Source organism: Canis lupus, chromosome 37 (assembly GCF_003254725.2).
Source record: "Canis lupus dingo isolate Sandy chromosome 37, ASM325472v2, whole genome shotgun sequence".
In the NCBI taxonomy this organism is placed as follows: Eukaryota; Metazoa; Chordata; class Mammalia; order Carnivora; family Canidae; genus Canis; species Canis lupus.
Window position 1 is genome coordinate 2,796,855 of NC_064279.1, and position 21,568 is coordinate 2,818,422.

Consider the following 21,568-nt stretch of genomic DNA (forward strand, 5'->3'; position numbering starts at 1 on the left):
AGATCTTTCTTTTTTTTAAAGATTTTATTTATTTATTCATAAGAGACACAGGGAGAGGCAGAAAAGCAAGGCTCCCTGTGAGGAGCCCGACATGGAACTCGATCTCAGGACTCTATAATCACAACTTAAGCCAAAGGCAGATGCTCAACCACTGAGCCACTCAGGTGCCTCATTAAAGAGCTTTCAGACAGGTCAGCAATTTGGCCAAAATCTGTAAGGAACAGCTAATGTGAACTAAAAGGTGACACAGCTTTGAACAGCAGAGCAGGGACCCAGGTTGTTAGAATATTAGTTAAGAATAGTGAATATGAGATGAGGGGCCCACTTACGGCTGAGACTTTCCTCAGTCACTTCTGATAACTAAGAATATGACTTCCTTTTTAGCTAGACGAACTTTTATTATTCCGATAGGTCTTTTCAGAGATAGATATTCATGCTTATTTGTGAAACTTTTCTATTAATGGAATAACTGTTATTTTAGAAAAAAAGAATGTGTGTGTTTGAAGCAGTGAGATAAAAGTTTGTACTAAGCCAATGATCCTTGGTCTGGGATTTTATCTCCTTTTGGAGGAGAACTGAAAAATGCTCTGGACTTCATAGTGTCATTTAGTTTCTCGAACCCATGTCATATGTGCTTTACCATAATTTCTAACACCATAAAGCAGGGTTTTCAAACGTGTGCACTATTGGCATTTTGGCTAGATAATTCTTTGCTGTGGAGCCCTGTCCTCTCATGGTGGGATGCTTAGCAGCATCGCTGGCCTCCACCCACTAGATGCAAACAGTACCTCCTGTCTCCCAGACAATCAAAAATGTCTCCAGACATTGTCATATGTCGCCCTTTTTGAGAACCTCTGTCATAAGGTAATGGTCAACAACTTTCCCTCAAGTTCATGATTTCTGAACTAAAGCTATATACTTGGTTGTAGAATCTGAAATCCAGAAAAAAAGGAATATTATCAACAAGTTTTACTCATGGGAGAATTTAGGTTCCGAGAGGCTAAATACCTATTTAAGTTTCAAGTTCTCTTGCGCGAGAGATGAGACTAAGCCACAAGTTTCTGCATTGCTATTCCAGTCTCTTTCTTCCATAAAATGATATTTGTAAGTCATGTGCTCTGAAATTCAATTGGAATTAAGAAATAAATATGATTACTCATATCCTTGGAGCATAGTTTTGTGGAGCATTCAAAACAGTAGATAACAAACATAATTTCTAGTCGATTTTGGAATAAAAAAAACGAAGTAATCTTATTCCAGTGGGATCATTTTCCTGATGATGATGATAATCATGATTATAATAATATATAATGATTATACATGAGGATGACAATGGTTTTCTTAGGGTAGCATCACAGTTAGCTGTGTTTCCAAAGCATGTACCAATTCAAGGCCAAAGTGAACAGCTAAGAAACATGCTAAATTGTAGAAGGCAACCAGCTTGAAAGTGAGAGTACTTGATAATCTACGGAGATAACTGAGAGTTAATCGTTGCTTATCACTGCTGATGGGGCGTTTCAGCTACTATTGATTGTCCCACTACTTCTGGATGACAACGGGGATACTTTCCTAAATCGACCACATAGGCAAGCTCCTCCGGCCTACCTGTTAGGTCCTCCTCACGCTTTCAAGCTATGTTTCATTAAAAAATCAGAAACTAGACCGAAAGTACATGTGCCAACTGTGGGGAAGGATGAGCTGCTAGGGATGTGGGGACAGGAGTGGGATTTGCTCAGAGATTATTTCAGACAACTGGAAACCTCCAACTTCCCTGGGGCTCTTTAAATAACAGAAAAATAAATAGGAAAAAAAAAACAGTGGTGCAAGATTTGTAAAATAATTGTGACAGTACATGAACAGTCAATCTGCAGAAGTGAATTTGGATGTGTACTGCCTGACAAAACACTAATTGCTTGTTGGTTTAAACTCTGTAGACTAATAACATGCTCTTTCTGGAATACTTAATTTCTGTAGGACAAATGGAGCTTGTTTTTTAAGCTTCATTTTCTGAGTGATTTCTAAACATTTATTTAAAAAAATTTTAGTTAGACATTTGTTTCCATTATTAAATGAATTTTTTAACGAAATACTCTTGGGAGTAGTTTTTGATGTATGGCACACACAGCTCTGAATCTTAGAAAATGTAAAAGAAAGTGGAGAAGCGGTGGATTTTTTTTTTTTTTTTTTTTTAGTGTCCTGGAATATATTTTACAGGAATTATTATGTAACAGTATCAAACACTGATAATGCATCCACCACTCTTTGCAGAACTCTCCATCTCATTCTGTGTTGGATAATTAATAAATCCATCCTATTTGTTTTATGAAATTAAACATAAATCACCATAAATGACATTTGTTAGCATAAATGCTACAGATTATCATAGTAAACCCCCAAAATATCAAACTTCGCTTTCTAAGATTTATTCATTCTTCTTTGTTATTGGTCAGATGTCTCTGGATTAATATGTTAAAGAATGGGCTTAAAAGTTAACTTTGTGTAAAAACTTTTGTATGTTTTACAGTGAAGAAGGACCTACCAATCCAATATGGCTAATGCTGATACTCTGTACTAATATTATCATTTCTAGGGTTATTGAGGGAGATCCCAGAGGATTCAGAAGTAAGGAGAACAAGATTGCTCTGTACTTTTCCAGAGCACCAGAACGCCTTAAAGTCATGAAATGCTTCTGAGAGAACAGGCCTAACTTGATCCTGATTAAACTTATTGCACCTGGAAAAGAGGTAGATTAGACAAGCATTAGCCAGAAATGGAAACTCAGTGTTAGGTAAGATCTGATCCTGGGAGAGGATGTGCTGGCCGAAGGTACGTCTCCTGATTTGAGGGTAGGGGTATCTTTATTGTGTAGACATTTGCATCTTAGCTTGATACCTTAAACATTTGAAAAATAGATCTTCTGTTCAGGCTCCCTAAGTGACCTCATTATGATTGGACTTCTCAGAGAATTCAACTCTAGGAAGAGAACGCATTGTTCAGGGGACCCAAGTCCTCGGGGTAAAGCCTTCCCATGGCAAATCAAGACACAGACGCTGAGTTTGGTTGAGTTCACTGCTGAACCACAGCTTACTCTTGCTGTGCTGAAAATTTAGATTTCTAAGTCTACAAGTCCAAGAGCTTTATAATGAATTCAGTCGATGTCCAAATCCTGCCCTGTCCTGTCCCAGTTGTCTCTCTCCACTGAATCACCAAGTCCATGACATGCTGCCATTGTTGGTTATCTATCCTTGACTAGCTTATCTTTCTGCCCCCAATTTCCAACCACTTCCCAAAGCTCACCAGGAACTCTGCTCTAAGGTCAGCAAATTCCTCCTCCCATCTTCAGAAGTTTCGCTGAAATTCTCATCTCTCTTCTTAACATCCTCAAGTACCAGCTTTCTCCTAAAATACCACATCCCTCGAGTCTTCTCACAAGGTGGCCATATGCGGGATCCTCCTCTTCTGTATCTCAGGACTCAGAGGTGAGGGTAGGTGTTGACCTTCTTGGTCCTTATTACTGTTTTCAGGTTCCTGGGCCACCTCTCCCCTCAAGCCTTATCACCAATTTCCATACATTGTTATGCCTGGAGTTTGGCTCACAAGTCAGATTCTCTTGATTACATCTGAGTTCAAACTAAAAGTCTAAGCAATTTCTAAATGAACAGTTAGAGGGAACAAGCTGTGACCCATGAAACAAGTAACAGTCAGTGTTTAGAAACACAATTTTTCCGAGAGATTTTAGTTTCACAGATACTTAAAAATATTTTTAGTTGATTATATTTGTACACAGTCTCAAATCATCAAGATGTGAGAACTGAATTTTTAATGTGCTCGATAATGTGGGTTCATATATTTGAAGCATATCAGACTCATTAACAAAAGCAGCAATCAAAGTGCTCCGGATATCTCCTTTTTTTTTTTTTTTAAAAACTGCTTGAATTCTATTTATTAGTTTTATGGAAAACAGTGTGTCTTGAGATTATAGAGAGCATTTGGACATAAGCTACTCTTCTTTGAACTTCTCACTCTGCCCATACTTATACCACTTCTCCTAGGAATGGAAATAACAAGCTTGAGGGGAAAAAGGTAAATTAAGGTGGAGAATTATGTCACTTTCACTAGTGATAGCCAGACGTTTGAGTTCCACCAGTTTTTCCTCTTTGCCTTCTGTACTAAACAAAACAACAAATCTAATCAAGGAAAGACAATTCTTCCTTGATGATTAGTTTCTGCTGTAAGCATCTGTCCTGATCTTGATGCTCTGACTCTTAATGGTGTACGTGCGTGCACGTGTGCAGACTGATGTTTCATAAACACTACGTTTTCTGAGTGGAAACAATGTTTTGTATAACAGATATTAATTCTTATATGCCACATTCCTGTTATTTTTGCTTGATGCCTTCCCATCACTCTGATCACGGATTATGCAGGTTTCTTTTAAAAAATGAATGTGTAGGTCCTTCATACACATACCCTGGGATATAAATGACCAATTTTACAGGTGAAGTGGAAAACAAATCTAAGTGATACCATGATCTGGAAGTTCTTTCTTTCTTTCTTTCTTTCTTTCTTTCTTTCTTTCTTTCTTTCTTTCTTTCTATTTCATTTTTTTTTGAAGTCCTTTCAAATCTTATATCCTCCTACTAAATTTCTATTTGAATCTCATGTTCTCATAATCTGGTAGTCTTGTTATTTTATTTTATTTATTTTATTTTTATTTTTAAATCTATCTTTCTTTCTTTCTTCTTTCTTTCTTTCTATTTCATTTTTTTTTGAAGTCCTTTCAAATCTTATATCCTCCTACTAAATTTCTATTTGAATCTCATGTTCTCATAATCTGGTAGTCTTGTTATTTTATTTTATTTATTTTATTTTTATTTTTAAATCTATCTTTCTTTCTTTCTTCTTTCTTTCTTTCTTTCTTTCTTTCTTTCTTTCTTTCTTTCTTTCTTTCTTTCTTGTCGTGTTATTTTAAAGTGATCAAACTGTGCTGTACATAAAATCATGTCAACTGGAGGAAAACTGACAAGTTAGCTATGTGAAAACTTAGACACATCAGTGTGCTGAAGACTTATAAATGGTAAGTACTCAATAAATACTTCTTTATAGATGAATTAAAAAGTCAACCAGAATCTCCTGAAGCAAGTTCTTCTATGACTTGAGTTACAACTTGAGTTGTAATTGTAGGAGTTCATAAATGAAAATATTTGTACAAAAACTCTGAATAAGTATCAGAGTTGGACAGACCGTAGCCCATACAATGAGTTATATTTCCCATAAATTTTCAATTGTCAGACCAAAAGGAAAATAATTACAACAGCTGGCTTACAAGTTTCTTGCTAATATCTTACATAATGTCTTTTAATTCAAACTCTAACCCTGGGGAAGTAGGCTTATTATGTCTACTGAACACATGAAGAAATGAGGCTCAGAAAGGTCAATTAATTGGCTCAAGGTTAGATAATCAACAGCATGGCCAGTGTTTAAACTCAGCCCTGTCTGATTTTTAGTGACCTTAACCACTAAACTGGCTGCCACATCTTCATGAGAGAGAAAGGTAGATGAGTAACACCTCAAGGTGAACAATTTGTTGCAGGAAGGAGCATTTCCAATAGGAAAAAGTGCACATAAATGATGCAGGATGCATTTATGAACTGGGGCATAAACACAAAGTTTTCCAGAGTGTACCAGGGCCCAAGGCAACCCTTCAGTAGGAAACCTTCATCTGTATTGCAAATACTATTTCTGTGTTTATCTATAACCATGAACATAACATAATATTACAGATGACTGGCTACATGATTTTATGGGGAAAACAATGAAAGCACAGAAGTTCAAGAGAGCAGGAAAAACTGTGAGTTAGAGTTCATAGAAAGCTTTATGAATTTTGCAGCACTCTAATGTAAATCCCAGAGGGGAAAATACTTGAATTGAGACGCTTTCCCTCAGAAATCTTGAGAAAATCTTGACATCTTAATTCATTTCCTGAGCTTAAATATTCTAGGCTAGTCCGGTGGCACTGTAATAGCCTGGGCAAACATTTTTATTTATTTCACTGTTGATACCAATATTTGTGCTACAAGCTGCTGCCTACATTTGCTGCTATTTATTTCTTTCCTACAGATCAAATTATTGGCCTAGACATAACATGCTTTCTGGTGAAGTGTTCCTTGTGTTCATGAGCAAATGGAAAAAAGCTTCCCATTTTAAATGCAGATTTTTTTCCACATGACTGAATTAATTCATGTTATAAATATGATATGTAACCACTTGATATTCATGTCGATACATATATAGTGGAAGAGCAATCAAGGCAAGCAGCAGACAAATCAAGCAAGTGCTATATTTGCATGGGTGGTGGTCAATGTGCCAAAATACCGTGTCCGGTTCTGGGTTAAGCACTTGGCTTTTCGGACCTCCAATTTTACTTCCCCCAGTATTTGTGACCCTGTTTTATTGGATTGACATGAGAGCAAATAAGGTAATGTGAGTGGATCTTCGTAAACCTAGAAAATATCACACATACGTTTTCTATTAATGTAGGATTACTTGGTAGCAAACACTGTTCGTTCTCTTTGGTTTCTCTTGTCTGCGTGGGGAAACAGAAAACAGAACAGTAAAATCTAAGACTCAAAGAGCACTTGTAGGATGCTTGGGAGAGAGAGACAAATCAAAGAGAGGAGTAACTCTTTGGAGCGTTTTACAGCAATGCAGACGATTTGGTGAAACATTTTTGAGTCCAGAACACTCAAGGGGTTAACCTCTAAGGTGCAGAGTGGGGCCAAAGGTCTCAAAGAATGTTAGGCAGTGACACTTCTCCCCTGGTCCTATACCATTCGCACTCTGCTGGGTTCTGGAATTAGTGATGATGGTTTGAACCTTAGCTCTATCACATACTCCTTTTTTAGTTAATCTCCTTGAACCTCCATTTCTCACCTGTCAAATGCATATAATATCTTCCTCACATTTCTGTCACCAAGACTGAAGGAGACAATATATGTGAAAAGCCTTTGTAAATTGCGAAGGCTTCTACAGAGAACAGGTTATTATGACAATTCACTTAGACTAGATACCCTTTCAAGATGTCAGTTTCCTCTTAGTGTGAACAAATGAATCAACGGATAATGGAATGTATGGAATTTGGTTTAAATGTATATTTCCGGTTTCTCTCTTTCATCTTTTAGAACTGAGCTTAATTATCTAAATTATTGCTCAAAGATAAGGAATAGGTTTCTAAAGAGAAAATTTCCTAAAAATTTAAGACTCCCTAAATGTTACAAAAAATGGCAAATGGCCACAGTATAATGCAAATAAGAAGACACATAGACTCCAAGCACGCTTGTACGTAGACTCAGAGCTGACTCTGGCTCCCTCTCAAGGCTGGAGACCACTCAGGGCTAACTTTTCTCATTAACTGCTAATAAAAGCAGGGGAAATTTCTTTTCCCCATAAATATACTATAATTTAACAAATTTTTTAATCTTTATTCCGGCTTTCTGACTGTTCTGTTAATCCAGTTCCTGTTAAACCTGTAGATACATGAGAAAGATAAGCTGAACACATTCTCCCTCATAGCCATTTCCCTTAGTACTCGGTGGTTTTTATTTTATTTTTTTCCAATTTGGAAATATACATAAATATAACTCATTATGTAATCTGCCACAGAAAGACTACCATTGACTTATATGTATTCTAATGCGATGCTCTGGAATCTTATAAAAAAATGTTATGAAAAATCCCCAGCCATGTGAAAAGCCCCTTGGCATATTTTATAAAATCACTATTGAAGATATTTATCTATTCTGTGTTTTCCAGCGATGAGAAGATCTATGCCAAAAATTTCTTTTTAGAGTTTAGCATTAGAGAAATTATGTGTTTGGTTTCTGAACTAATTATTTATTTATTTTTAATCAGGCAGGCAATGAAAACCTAAACTCCATTTTGATAGAGACCTAGAATGATGTATTCACGTTTGCAAAGCCCAGTGGAGTGCATATAGAAGGCACTCTAAATATTTGCTGAATGAATTGATCCAATCATATTTTCTCTTTTTACACTGGTTGCAAGGAAGCTTAGGGCTAAATGCAGTAGCTATAATAGTCCCTGTTGCTGATATATTTATTCTCCTCTACAGTTCTGCTTTATGTTTACACTCTCTCTTTAAACAATCTCTTTGAATATATTTTAATTATAAGCCACCACAAATCCTTTTGGAAACTGGTGCAAAATGTCATAAAAGAAAATCATTTATTTTCTAGATGATAAAAGACAAAATCGTTTAAATTCATGGTTTGTTTTGCTTTTCGTGTGTGTGTTTATGTGCATGTGTATATTTTACATCTAACATTTTATAAAATTAAGTAAATTTTCATTGGGAAAAATACGTAGCTACTTTTTCTGAAGCATGATCAGACTTTTATACAAAAAAACAACATAATCAGAAAATACACATACCAGATGAAAAAAAAAAAAAAGAAAAGGTTGAACTTCATTTTTTTTTTCATTCCAAGACATGAGGGGAACTTTTTTTAAAAAAGAAAATGTTGCAGATTTCAAGAGGCGTAAAACATTTGCTATTTATAAATATGCTACTTACAAAAACTTCCAGAAGGGAAGTTTAATATTAGCATTTTGTAACAATGGAAATCCCTGAAAGCGCCAGCTCTGTGGTTTTTATAAAATTTTGTTCTCTGAGCCTTTCTGCAAGTGAAGAGAAAGACCTACATCTAAGCTCGAGTCTTTGATGAAGGCAGGATGACATTAAGTAGCCTGTTCAGCTTATCAGACAGAAAGTCTGTCAGTCAGCCTTGAAACAGAGATCCGAAGCTCTCGACTCAGGCTCACTAACGCTTTGGGTCTCATTAAAGGAGAGAGGGCCAAAGAGAGACCCAAGTCAGGCACAACAGAAAGTAATGCTGGCTGGCATGATCTGGGAAATTCCTTGGTTTCCTAGAGTCCATTTCAGGTGTATCTTGGAACTCATGGCTCTGCACAAGTCCAGACACCCTGCAGTCTACCTCCCCTTAGTCTGGTTGGGGCATGGCTCTCTTTGGTTTTGCTTTTGTGTGAATCGGCCCTTGCTTGCCCTTCCTGAGGTCTCTATTTTATAAATGATATTGAATATGAGATGCAGCATATTTATTTTTAGATTTAGGCCCTCTTTAAATTAATTCTCATTTTTTTGTAATCAGAAATGTGTGTTTTTGTACTAACAGCTTTAAGGTAGGCTCAAAGGGGAAACATGAGGGTGTCATTAAAGGTTTTTAACCTCTAGTATTAACAACATCTAAGAAAAAATGAGAGTGTGTTAAGACCAGTACTTCCCTCCAGTGGAAGCATCCATGGATGTTTGTCTAACAAGGGAAGTGACTGTGACATTAAATGAGCTTGTGAGCACATAGCAAACTTCTAGGAATGTGAGTCACACAGTTTCTATTTTACCTCCTTGGGGAGGTTTGAAAATGTGAAACAGAAATTAAGAGGACAGTGACATACTGAGTCTCCATTTGGTTCCTTTTATGTTTCCAAAGTTTGTATCCCAAAATTTATCATAATGCAAATACTATTGAGAGCCTGGAAATATTGAGGGATGTGGCTATTATTTAAATAATGTCTAATGAGGGGTATACTTTGTATTTTCATAAGATTACCAATGAAGATAAAGACATCTAAATTAACTTCCATGGAGTTTTAAAGTATGTAATCAGTGCTTAATGACAAATTGTAAGCTTCAATTGACATTACCTTTTCCTCTCTTAAGTTTGGATTTCAACAAACACATATTTTTAAACTTTACTTTTTTTTTTTTTTAAGATTCCATTCATTTATTCATGACACACACACACACACACACACACACACACACACACACACACAGAGGCAGAGACACAGACAGAGGAGAAGCAGGCTCCATGCAGGGGGCCCGATGTGGGACTCGATCCCGGGTCTCCAGGATCAGGCCCTGGGCCAAAGGCGGTGCTAAACCGCTGAGCCACCCGAGCTGCCCTAAACTTTACTTTTATCTTAAAAGTTTTTCTATGGAGTTTACTAGATAGATCTGATGTCAAACTAGTAGACTTAGGACAACACTGAGGGTCTGAACAGTTCATTTGCATTGATTTAAAAACACATTCTCTTTCCTTCTCATGTTCAATAAAGTAATAAGATAGGAAATAATGGCAACTAAAAGCATTGACCCTGAAGGTCAGAAATTACGTTTGAAACAAAATTCAGATACAAATTGTTTTGGAATAAAAACTCAATTTCCAAACTTTGTAATGGGCAAACCGTAAATAGGTAATATGAATGCCAATGAAAACAGTTATAACTGTTTAACAGTCAAAAACATTCCTTTAAAAAACAAAAACAAAAGCTCTACATATCATTATCAACATCAATAATTTTATCTTTATAATACTAAATTTTAGTAAAATTTAGTAACTTATTAAAGTCATATTTGCATACCCATAGATAATTTCTCACCCTAGAAGCATTATATTAGATATAATTAGTTCTCAAAATAATATTCTATAGTTGCTAAATAAAATTTACTTCTTTAAAAAGATTTTATTTATTTATTTGAGAGAGACAGAGAGCACAAGGCGAGGGAGAAGGAGGCCCCTGCTTAGCCGGGAGCCTGCTCAATCCCATGACCCTGGATCATGACCTGAGCCAAAGGCAGATGGTTAACTGACTGAGCCACTCAGACACCCCTAAAATTTACATTTTTGTATAAATGCTTGATAAAATTCTGCAAAAGTCAGAAACTACACTGTACTTGTAAAATAAATTATTATTTTAAGAATAAGTTACACATACCTTTTAAACTTTCCACTTAGAGAGATAGCCTGTATTATTATTTGTAGCTGTCCTTTCCAGCTCTTTTAGAAACCAGCGAACTTTTTTATTGTTGACTTTAATGAAAATTCAAAGAACGTTTGCATTCATTACAATATACTGCCAAAACTGCATTAATTTCCAGTGATGCCCATTAATTTGATAAATGTTTTGTCATTTGTACCATTTGCTCTGTCAAAACAAGTTAGTTATATCTTACTGACATTTTTGACAATTGCTTTAACTCTGGCAAAAAAAAAAAAAGTATTTTATTTGCTTCAACAAAAATTCACCATTGCCTATTGAAAGTTTGAAGAAAGCAAGAGGAGATTAGCACATGTCAGAAGTCTTGCAAGATTCAACTGAGGATCAATGGTAAAAAAATGATTCCCCCAGGACTCTTTTATGGAAGTGCTCACACTCTATAGTAGAAAGTATTATATGTACCTGCATAATCTGTTCTTGCAAAATGCCCATCTTCAGATTTAGTAGTTGTAGTTGTGTTATCTGTGTTAAAAAATAACAAGATTGATTAATTACTTCCTAAGCACCTAACGTCAAATTTATATTATTCCTCCAATAGTACCTTCACATCGATTAAGAAAGTTTTACAACGATAGTTCTAACCTATCTTTACGCAAAGACAGATTTACATCAATTTTTTGAGAGCGAAAAATAGAATGATATCAGCTTTCTAGAGTTTGGGACAAAGAGAAGGTTCACAATTATAACAGATAAGGTGGATAAAAGAATAACAAGTCAAAAACCAAGAAAATGTTTGTTTCTGAATAAGAAATGAAACAGAACATCTCAGTACATCCTGCTTTAAAAAATGTACTTGAAATATTTCTATTGAATCAATACATAAACATGATGTGCTTTGTTTTTAATTTTAGGGTTTTCTAATAAATCCTCAGACTCTTTGCTAAAGATGATTTTGACTTTTTTTTTTCCTATGCAAGGAAATGTCTGCTGAATATTGGCTTCTGTGTTACAGCATTGTGAAGATACAGTCCCTTTATGTAGAAAAAGATATGGGCTGTTGCCGATAGGCCCTCAAACGTCTACAATCACCATAAATGCCACAGTAGACTCTACTATCCATTATAAATAAGAACTGTCTCCAGAAATGAAACAGCTTGCCTAATAAGGAGTTATCTTCACTTTTCATTTCTATACTAAGACTAAAAACATTCTTTGAAATGAATTTTGGTACAAACATTACCTTGACATCGACCCAACGACATGACTTCAATTTTCTCCTGTTTCTGACATGATGCTTCTTTGATTTGACATGCATTATCATAAGATTTCCCATCAGAAGCACAGAGGGGATTGAAGTTGGTTTGAGAACAGTCGATGTTGCACACACACCTAAAGGAAGAGAGAAATAAAAATGGTTGAAGGGGTTTAATTATATGGTGATGGATACTGACTAGACTTATGATGGTGATCACTTTGAAGTGTATACAAATATCGATTTATAATGTCATAGACCTGAAAGTTATGTAATGTTATATACCAGTTTACTTCAATTAAAAAAAAAAAAAAGTAACATCGCCTTCGGCCCAGGGCATGCGTGATCCTGGGGTCCTGGGATCGAGTCCTATGTCGGGCTCCCTGCAGGCAGCCTGCTTCTCCCTCTGCCTGTCCCTGCCTCTCTCTCTCTCTGTGTCTTTCATGAATAAATAAACAAAAATCTTTAAAAAATAATGTAACATCAATAGCGTTGCTATCACATTATACCTAAAACACAAAGTGGAAGATTTGCTAGGTTGGCAGTATACAAGTTGGCAAAACTGAATTGCATCTTTCCAGGGAAGTTCCTTTACTTTTCTACCTGAGATGAAAAGAAGCACAGAACTAATTGAAAATAATTCAAAAGATTGAGAAATGGATTAAAAAAAAACGAAAAAGGAAAAACTCAGAAAATAATCATCAATAAATCTCTGCCATTGGAACTTTTAAAACATGTACATACGCTTGCATTGCTGATGCCTGCAGAATTTGAATAGACTGAGGTGGCCATGAAAGAGTCTGCTTTACAATTTCCTCAAATGGGCCCTTACTGGGTTACTTCTTTTCTCAGGATATTTGAACGGTGAAAGCATGAGGAAAATGATTCAGAGGACATTTATAAGAAAGTAAGCAAAGAGATTATTTGGAGTGGAATCAGGAGTTCTATTTCTTTAGCTGCAAGAGGATGCCCAGGATATGTGCTAAGCAGGAATCTTTGGTCCTTAACATTTTGGGAGGGGCAGGGTTTGAGAATCAAATGAAAGGTATGGCTCTCTCCTCAGAAATACTCATACTCACACAGAACAACTTTCTCTTTTAAGATGTTATTTATTTATTTGAGAGAGAGAGCGCACGAGTGTTGGGGGGAGGAGGGGCAGAAGGAGAAGTAAACTTGCCTTTGAGCAGGGAGCTCGATGTGGGGACTCCACCCCAGGACTTGGAGATCATGAGCTGAGCCAAAGGCAGATGCTCAACGAGCTGAGCCACTTAGGCACCCACAAAACCAGTTTTTGCATAAAATTTCAGAGTGCTTGTGGGCCCCTTGATGTCTGTCCCGTGGACCCTGTTCCCAGATGCATACTATTTTTTCTAATTCTGGCCTTAAGTAATAAATACAGTTGATTACCCTCATGATTTTTTTCTTTAATATACATAAAAAAATGGACATTAATTAGAATTAGGTTACCTGAAGTAGAATTAGACATCTTAAAGCAAGCTTTAGATGACTTTTCCTATGTTCTTATAATTCTCTGTATTTTATAATCGACTTTGTTACTCAGAATATTTTTTATGTGTGTAAATATGTTATTGCCTTAGAATATAAACCCATATTTTAAATTTCTATTAATATTTACATTATTTTTCTAAATAGGTTATACGCTTCTCAAAAGTGGTGAAGCACACATTTTACTTCTGTAGATCTTACTTAGAGCTGGGCATATAATATAATGATTACAATAATAACTAGCGTACTACATGCTGGGTTCTTCCCATGCATTGCTTTATTTAATCTTTATAATAGCCATTTTATAGACCAATGATAGAGCAATTATAAGGTCAGAGAGCTAGTAAATTGTGGAGCAAGGACCACCTACGGATGTGTTAAAGTAACATACAGCCCCTTTCCTCTCTACCTAGGCTAGTACCGTAGGCATTAGAGTTTCCTCGAAAATTTTTAAATATAGCAATTTACTAGCAGGTTTCTGGGCCCCAGTGACTCTGGGGGTAGAGCCTAGCATGCTGCCTTCTTAGGCAGCCAGCCTGGCACCAGATTCACTTCCTGGGAATCGCTGCTTGATCCATTTGTTGATTAAGTGAGAGAAGGTTCGTGTACACACCCGTGCTTCCCGGACTGCAGTCCTCACACCAGCTGTATCGGAATCACCTAGGTCTCTGTTAAAAGTGCTGGCAGAAATTGTGCCAATGCACTTAATTTTGAGAGGGCGGGGGTAAGAGAATTGCTTTGGGAACACTTGGTTATTTTTACTTTCACATACTTAGGAACAAATAGCTCGGATAGACGGTAACCATGTCCAAATGCTTAAGTCATCGAGGAGTGGTGGTTCCTAACCTCAGCCCACGTGTGGCTACTGAGCTCCCAACTGTTGCTACCTGGGCTGATCCCTGGCATCTGAAAGATCTGAAGTTGCAAGCCGCCTACATGTTCAAAAGCTTATGGTCCTTTTCACCATGCATTTGGGGAAGTGACTTTGTAGATCAGCCTTGTTCTCCTTAACCATTTGTAGTAAATAAAGAGATGAGGGGACGGACGTTGTATGTTTTTTGTTTTTTTTTAAAAGTTGGTTCTATGTACCTTCAAGCCAGTTTACTGTTGTGTTGGAGACTCTGGGGATTATCTCCTTGCAAGATACCAACATAATTATCTGTTACTAGCAGCAGAACACAGAAAAAGTTGTGTTTTCTCATCATATCTAAAGAGTAAATTATATATGATACAAGGGCTCTGCAGGTATCTTCAAATCATGTTTTGTATCTGAGTTTATTAAACTTCATTAGGTAGGAAACCATGCAGGATTCCAGGACCGTAGTCTGAAACTCTACTGCTAGTAGCTTTATGCTTTATATGCCGTTACTCCTTTCGTGATTCTGTCTCTATGAGGTATCTACTATTATTATCTCCACCTTACAGATGAGAAAATTGAAGCTTGGAGAAGTCACAAAGCTTGTGTCGGGAAGAACCTAAATTCCTATATACGCAATTTGATACCAGAACCTGCGCTGTTCTACATACTGTTCAGGACAATGAAAAACAAGACAGATGTACATTCCTACTATTAATTAATTAAAGGAATACCTTGGATGAATAGGACTTGAAAAAATAAGACTAGGTCTACTCTTGTATTTAGCATGATTTTATGAATCTAAGTCACAGTGACTCTTAGTCTCTGTCTTCCCAGGCAAGTGATCCAGACTTTTTAGCAAGATTGGGATGTATCAGTGAACATTCACTTGAAGACATTCTGAACTAACACCTGATTTTTAGAATGAATAACAAACTGACATGTAGTAAGCTAATCAGGCTACCTAAGACATCAATTGTCTAAACTATTTTATCCTTAACAAAATTCTGTATAAAGTTGTTTCTATTTTCTATAAAAATACATGTTTAGACACACACACACACACACACACACACACACACACACTCACTCCAACTGACTCTAAGCTTTAGCACCAAATCTTTTGCAAGTTGCTCCTTCGAACCTTTTAAAGAGCCTGGAATTTTTGAAATTTCAGATTCATGGGGCAGAGAGATTTTTGTGTATTATGAGTAAATAAATTTGTGTGTGTGTTTGTGGACAATGGGCTCTGGGGCGGCATTTACTGCATTCTTTTTTTTTTTTTATTTAAAAAAAATTTTTTTTTTTTACATTTTTTTAATTTATTTATGATAGTCACAGAGAGAGAGAGAGAGAGGCAGAGACATAGGCAGAGGGAGAAGCAGGCTCCATGCACCGGGAGCCCGATGTGGGATTTGATCCCGGGTCTCCAGGATCGCGCCCTGGGCCAAAGGCAGGCGCCAAACTGCTGCGCCACCCAGGGATCCCCCATTTACTGCATTCTTAATGTGCCTATTCATTAGTTCATACCTTCACTTTCAGCAACCTTCTTAAGGCAATATGTCTTTTTTACCGTTGAATTCCTGGAGCCTAGTAGAGGGCACCATAGCAAGTCATCAATAAATAACTGATAATTGGAGAAAAGAACCGGGATATGCTCATCTAAACCCTCCCCTAACTCTGTGTTACTTGGCACCTCAAGAAGGCCACCTTCCTCCTCTACTTTGCGTCCCACAAAGGAGCCATAGCACGAGCCCTTAGCTACCTCAACGGCATCAGAGTAGTTGTGAAAGGGACATGTTTCACCATGCAGGTGGCTCCTTACACTTTGTGGTATTTGGGTGCAGTTTTTAAGAGCCAATATAATTTAAACATGGTAGTGACTTGTCAGTTTATTGCTGTTTTAAGCCATTGAAAAATACAGGGCACCAATAAAAAGGTGACAGAAATATCAGCCGGTGTAATGGTGAAATTGCAGGTCACTCTGTGCTTTAGCAGCTTATGTAAATTAATCCACGGTTTTTCTTTCTACAGAAATGAAAGGCAGATATTTTTAAAAACAGAAACTATCCCTTCTTCACTGCTTTTGGCGAATAATTGCATTATTATTCATTCTGAGAGGAGTAACTAGTTAATTACAGCATGTCACAAATACTTTATGTGAGCTGAGGATTTGTAAGGCTGAGGGCTGCATGGATGCCTTTAAGGGTTTTTGTGTGTGTGTTTTCTTCCCTTTTCTTCTTTTTTCCAACCTATCTGTCTTTTGACATTTTGACACTGCGATTATATAGATCTCTTTTCTTCTAGGCTACAAAGAAAAAGAATCAGCCCTACTTGAAAATAATAATTTTAGGGGTCTCTATGTGGGAAATACTACTCTCTGAAATCCGTCAGAGAAAATGAACATTGACTGAAAACCTTAGTTCTCTGAATTGTAATAAAGAAGAGAGGCGTCCAATAATTTAAAAAGACCACTTGATGGAGTGAACCGAAATTATAGGAAGTAAGAGGTGGTATCCATGATGGCTCACGTGCATTTATAATTATCTCACGAATATTTTGGGGGGGGGCTTGACATTAATTTAGTTCCCTGCCTCTCTTGAAATGGCTCTTCCTAAGGGGTTCTGCAGTGAGTGAAGGAAACCTTTCCCTTATATTTAGGAATGCCTCATTGTCCTCCAGAGTGTGAGGTTGCAAAAGCTGCCAGGTAGCAAATTACTTATTCATGTGGCTGGTTGGTGGCTGCCCTCGAATCTCACTAGATTTTGTTTCATCTATTAAACATGCCTGTCACTTGTTCCTCTCCCAAGGTCCTTGACTTGTCTATTCCAAATTTTGTCCATACAACATCTCTAATCAGTTTTAAAGCACGCAACTGTACTGCAGCGAGGATGGCTTTCTGGGTTGTTTTGAACCGTGGCTGGTTTGTTTCCCTCGAGCCCGTCTGTCGCTGGGGCCGTTATGCAGACCCTCTCTGGCCCGGCCAGAAAATGAGGTCAGAGCTACTGTCTGTGCTCTCTCCATCAGAACTGTAATGGAGGAGCTGCATTATACTAATAACAGCGAAAACAGTGTGCATTTTTCATTCAAGACTCTTGAGATACTTTCAGCCTATTTACTCATTGACTCTCATGGAACTCCTCTTGATGGAGCCTGATTATAATTATTTTGTCTATAAAGAAACTACAATTCAGGAATGACAGGGCTGTGAGGGAAAAAGTGAAATAAGAGACGTGAACATCCATTGAAAACAAAAACTCTCTAGACAGAGTCTGGAAAAGCATTGACTGGGAAGTAAAACGGCTCAGTCTACCATGTTGTTACTCCGTCGACATATGTGACTTTGGGCCCATACATTTTTGTTATTTGTTTGTTTCTGTTTTTAAATTTGAGAAGGGCTATCCTTTTAGCTTTGAAATCTAGGAGGAAGGGATAATGCTCTTCTCCAGACATACTACCAAGGACGACAGTTAAGTTTTCCAAGGGTGACCAGGATTGTTTTGTACAAGGAAAAAGCTTAGTTGCCAACAATATCTATCTCTTTATAAGGCGGTAAGGTATAGAAGATGTTCTATTAGATGGAAGGTCTCGGGAATATTGGGAAAAAGCCTCGGGCAATAAAGAGCCAACCAATGAGTGTGTGAATGAAGAAAAACTAAGCTGAGAGACCCCTCCTTGGGGTGGTGTCAGGACTTTCAAAAACAGAATCATATACTGAAAAAGTGGAACAATTTCTAGGTAAAAGGCTGATGACCATGTATGGAAATAACGTCTAATACAATAGAGGTAGATGGGGAACGTGACTAGAACCTGGAATTCAGTATCGGACAGACCTGTGTTTAACTGGGGCTTGATCCTTTACTAGCTGTACGGCATTGATCTCGTTATTTAACTTCCCTGAGCCTGTGAAAATGGAGATACTAACTCCGGATTGTGGGGATTAAGTGGAATAATGCACATAAATTCCTTAATAAAGTTTCTGAGAAGTTGTAATTACCTAATACATATTGGTCATCATTAACTCTTGGCTTAGTGGTTTCTAATCTTGGATGCAAAGAAAAGTCTTCTGTGGAATATTTCAACCTTGGCCTGCAACCCAGGGAGGTCTCGCGTGAGGCTGCAGTAACTAACTGGAGTTGTCAAAGATGCAGCAGGGGATTCTGATGTGCAGATGTGAGGAGCTGCAATTACAGAAAATACTCTTTCTCACCCTCTAAGACTAAGAGATTTTTCTAATTTAGTGTACGTAGCATTCCCTTGAGAAATGCTGATGCACTGGGTCTGAGGTAAGGCTCAGAAATCAGCATTTTTAGCGACTTCCTTAGCTCTTTCTAAGGCAAATAGCTTGCAGAGCCTATTGAGAAACCCCAACTATTTTGGCTCCCAAACACCCTTTTCTCTCTCCCCTTCATTCCATCAGAAGGAACTTAATATTCTTGTTTAACATACATGATTCAGCGACCTGTATTAAAAGGCTTTCCTCCACATGCTACGGGTGATCCACGCGTGGTGTCACATGCGTGGATCCACATGCTAGGGGTGATCCATGCGTGGTGTCAGGTGACAGGGACAGGTGCTTAAATGCGCTGCTACAAAACCAGCATCCGTGCAGCAGTCAGCAGGAGTGACTCACCAAGCAAAACCAAGGAAGGGTGGTGGGAAAGGACGTGACGCTATGGAGAGGCTCCCTTGTGCCCGGCGCGGAGCTCCAACTTTCACAACACACCTAGGCTGTAATAACGCTCATGCCACGGGGCGCGCGCGAAAAGAGGAAACTGAACAATCTCCAAAGGTGAGTGGGGTTCAACAGATCTGTGATGGGGCAGACGAAGTGGGGCGGTGCAGAGGCAGGCCCGCACAGGGGCTGGGGAGCTGCAGATCCATGGGTCTGGCCGGAATGGATTCTTCCCAACCAAAGGGGCAGGATGCGACCCTCTAGACAGGTTTAAAGGGGCTCAAGGCCATCGAAGGAGCGGCCTTTATCTTCTACCCAATGCAGAGTCCTGAAAGGTCTTTGAGCACAGGGTGATGAGAGGTCAACAGGACGGAAGGGCTGTTTGGGGGCGACTGCACTCACAGGGGGTGCAGGCAGAGGGACTAAGCACCAGGCCAGCACTGTAAGCTCAGCGGCTTGCAGGGAAACCCGGGCCTGCGGGGTGCTCACGCCCACGAGGGAAAGGGCGCTTAGTGGCTCCCTAGTTAAGGCCCGGCGTGGTGAGGCTCCAAGCACACACGTCACGGCCGTGCCCTTCCTGCTCTACCCTTTCCTGCCTTTTTCCTGACCTGCGCTGTGTTCCAGAGAGGAAACTAGAGCAGCTGCGTGGGACTCAGGAAGACACGATTTCCTGGTGGGAGCGTTTCTGCGGTTGGGCCCGGGGCAGGGGTCCACTGGGGAGCCGCACGGTGGGTGCAGGCACCCTCACCTGCAGGGGAAGGAGAAGGATTCTTGCTCTGAATGTGCACACCGCCTGACTCCAGGACCGACTAGGCGACCGCAACAACACAGGCAGCAGGCCTCTACTAACGCCTGCCGCCCTGCCAGCCAGCAAGGCCCCCTCCAAGGCAGCGAGTGGGCCCTCGCCCCTTTCTGACGTGGACACTGCAGTTGAAGCCGGGGTTAACTGGAGCTCCATTTCCGTGTATCCTTGCTTGCATTTCTCTCAGGATTATTTTTCTCTTTTTGAAGCAGCTGCATTTACATCTTAAAATAATCAAAGTAAACAATTCTCCTTACTCATATACATTTTTAAAAGTATCTTGAAGCAAAAAAAAAAATTAAAAAAAAAAAGTATCTTGAAGCAAAAATCCCTCATTAGCATTACGTGGTGTACGCTCTTGCTCGTTAAGCTGGAAAACGTATCCAATAACCAAGGGTGACTATGTGACTGCTAAGAAGTGCGGTCGCTCTGACCGGACAGGTCTCACTGCACAGCAAAGCCAGAAAGCATGGAAATCCCAGAATAAGAGGTTGGAAGTTAAAACAATACAATGAACCCGGTATTTGATTAGAGGAGATGTACTGAATTCCCGCTCGCCCCTTTCGGGCAGGATCATATTGCATGTTCTGGCACTTTCCTGTGGGCCCAGCTGTGGGATTCCTACGCTCACTTCCACTAGCAACATGTTTATATTTTGCACACTGGCCCTCTGGTAGGCTTTCATCCGACCAAGGACTTTCAGGAATAATATGTATGAATATCATTACAGACTAGATTTTTCCACAAAACTACAATTTAATATAATACCCTTGGATTCCATCCATGAGATATAAAAAGAAGTCGATGAATAACCGCTCTGCACTGTGATAAAACTGCTAGTTTGAAAATATTATCCAACACATTGTTCAGGTGGTTTTCATGGTGATGGTTTCAGGTGCTAGCATGAACTCATTCTGTTTATAATCAAAATTTGCATTAAATGACCACCCCCTTATGCTTACGTCATCCTTTATTTTTCATTTATTAGAGCCCATATAATTTAAATTTGCTTTTAAAATAACATTAAATGGATATTATACCATGATAGCAAAAATTTCATTATTTAAATAATGAAAAAATACAATAAAAATATTCATAATGGGGCATCTGGGTGGCTCAGTTGATTAGTAAGTGTCTGCCTTTGGCTTAGGTCATGATCTCGGGTCCTGGGATTAAGCTGAGAGTAGGGCTCTCTGCTCGGTGGGGAGTCTGCTTCTCCCTCTTCCTCTGCCCCTCCCCCTGGCTCATGCCCTGTCTCTCTTTCTCTCTCAAATAAATAAATAAAGTCTTTAAAAAATTATTCATAGGGATGCTATGCTATAAACCCTACAAAGGGAAGGTGGAAAATAGGACTGAGGAAGGAGGATGCTCTACTTTATATATAATGTTAAGGTTCTTAAGAAACAACCAAAAGCAAATATGATAAAATGTTTGTATTTGTTGAAACTAGGTGGTGGATGTCCAAGTGTTATATTATTTTTGGTAGTCTCAAAATATAATAAAAATAAAAATATTAGATTCCACATTTTGGTTAAAGTGATTAAATTACCAAGCTTGGTGAATACTTTTTTGGCATTGATTTGATCTGGATAATTCATTTCTAAATTGTTTAAACAAAATTAAAAATATATATGTGTGTGTGTGTGTGTGTGTGCACGC

The 21,568-nt window shown here is 38.3% G+C and overlaps 1 protein-coding gene across 1 annotated transcript in view; it reads right to left on the reverse strand.

The window, feature by feature from the left end:
• TMEFF2 (transmembrane protein with EGF like and two follistatin like domains 2) overlaps positions 1-21,568 on the reverse strand; it is a 222,131-nt gene that overhangs the window by 32,565 nt on the left and 167,998 nt on the right. Inside the window, exons 6-7 of the mRNA XM_025441502.3 lie at positions 12,059-12,207; positions 11,281-11,340 (exon numbers count right to left, since the gene is read on the reverse strand). Of these exons, the coding sequence (XP_025297287.1) occupies positions 11,281-11,340; positions 12,059-12,207 (209 nt within the window). The remainder of the gene's footprint in view (positions 1-11,280; positions 11,341-12,058; positions 12,208-21,568) is intronic.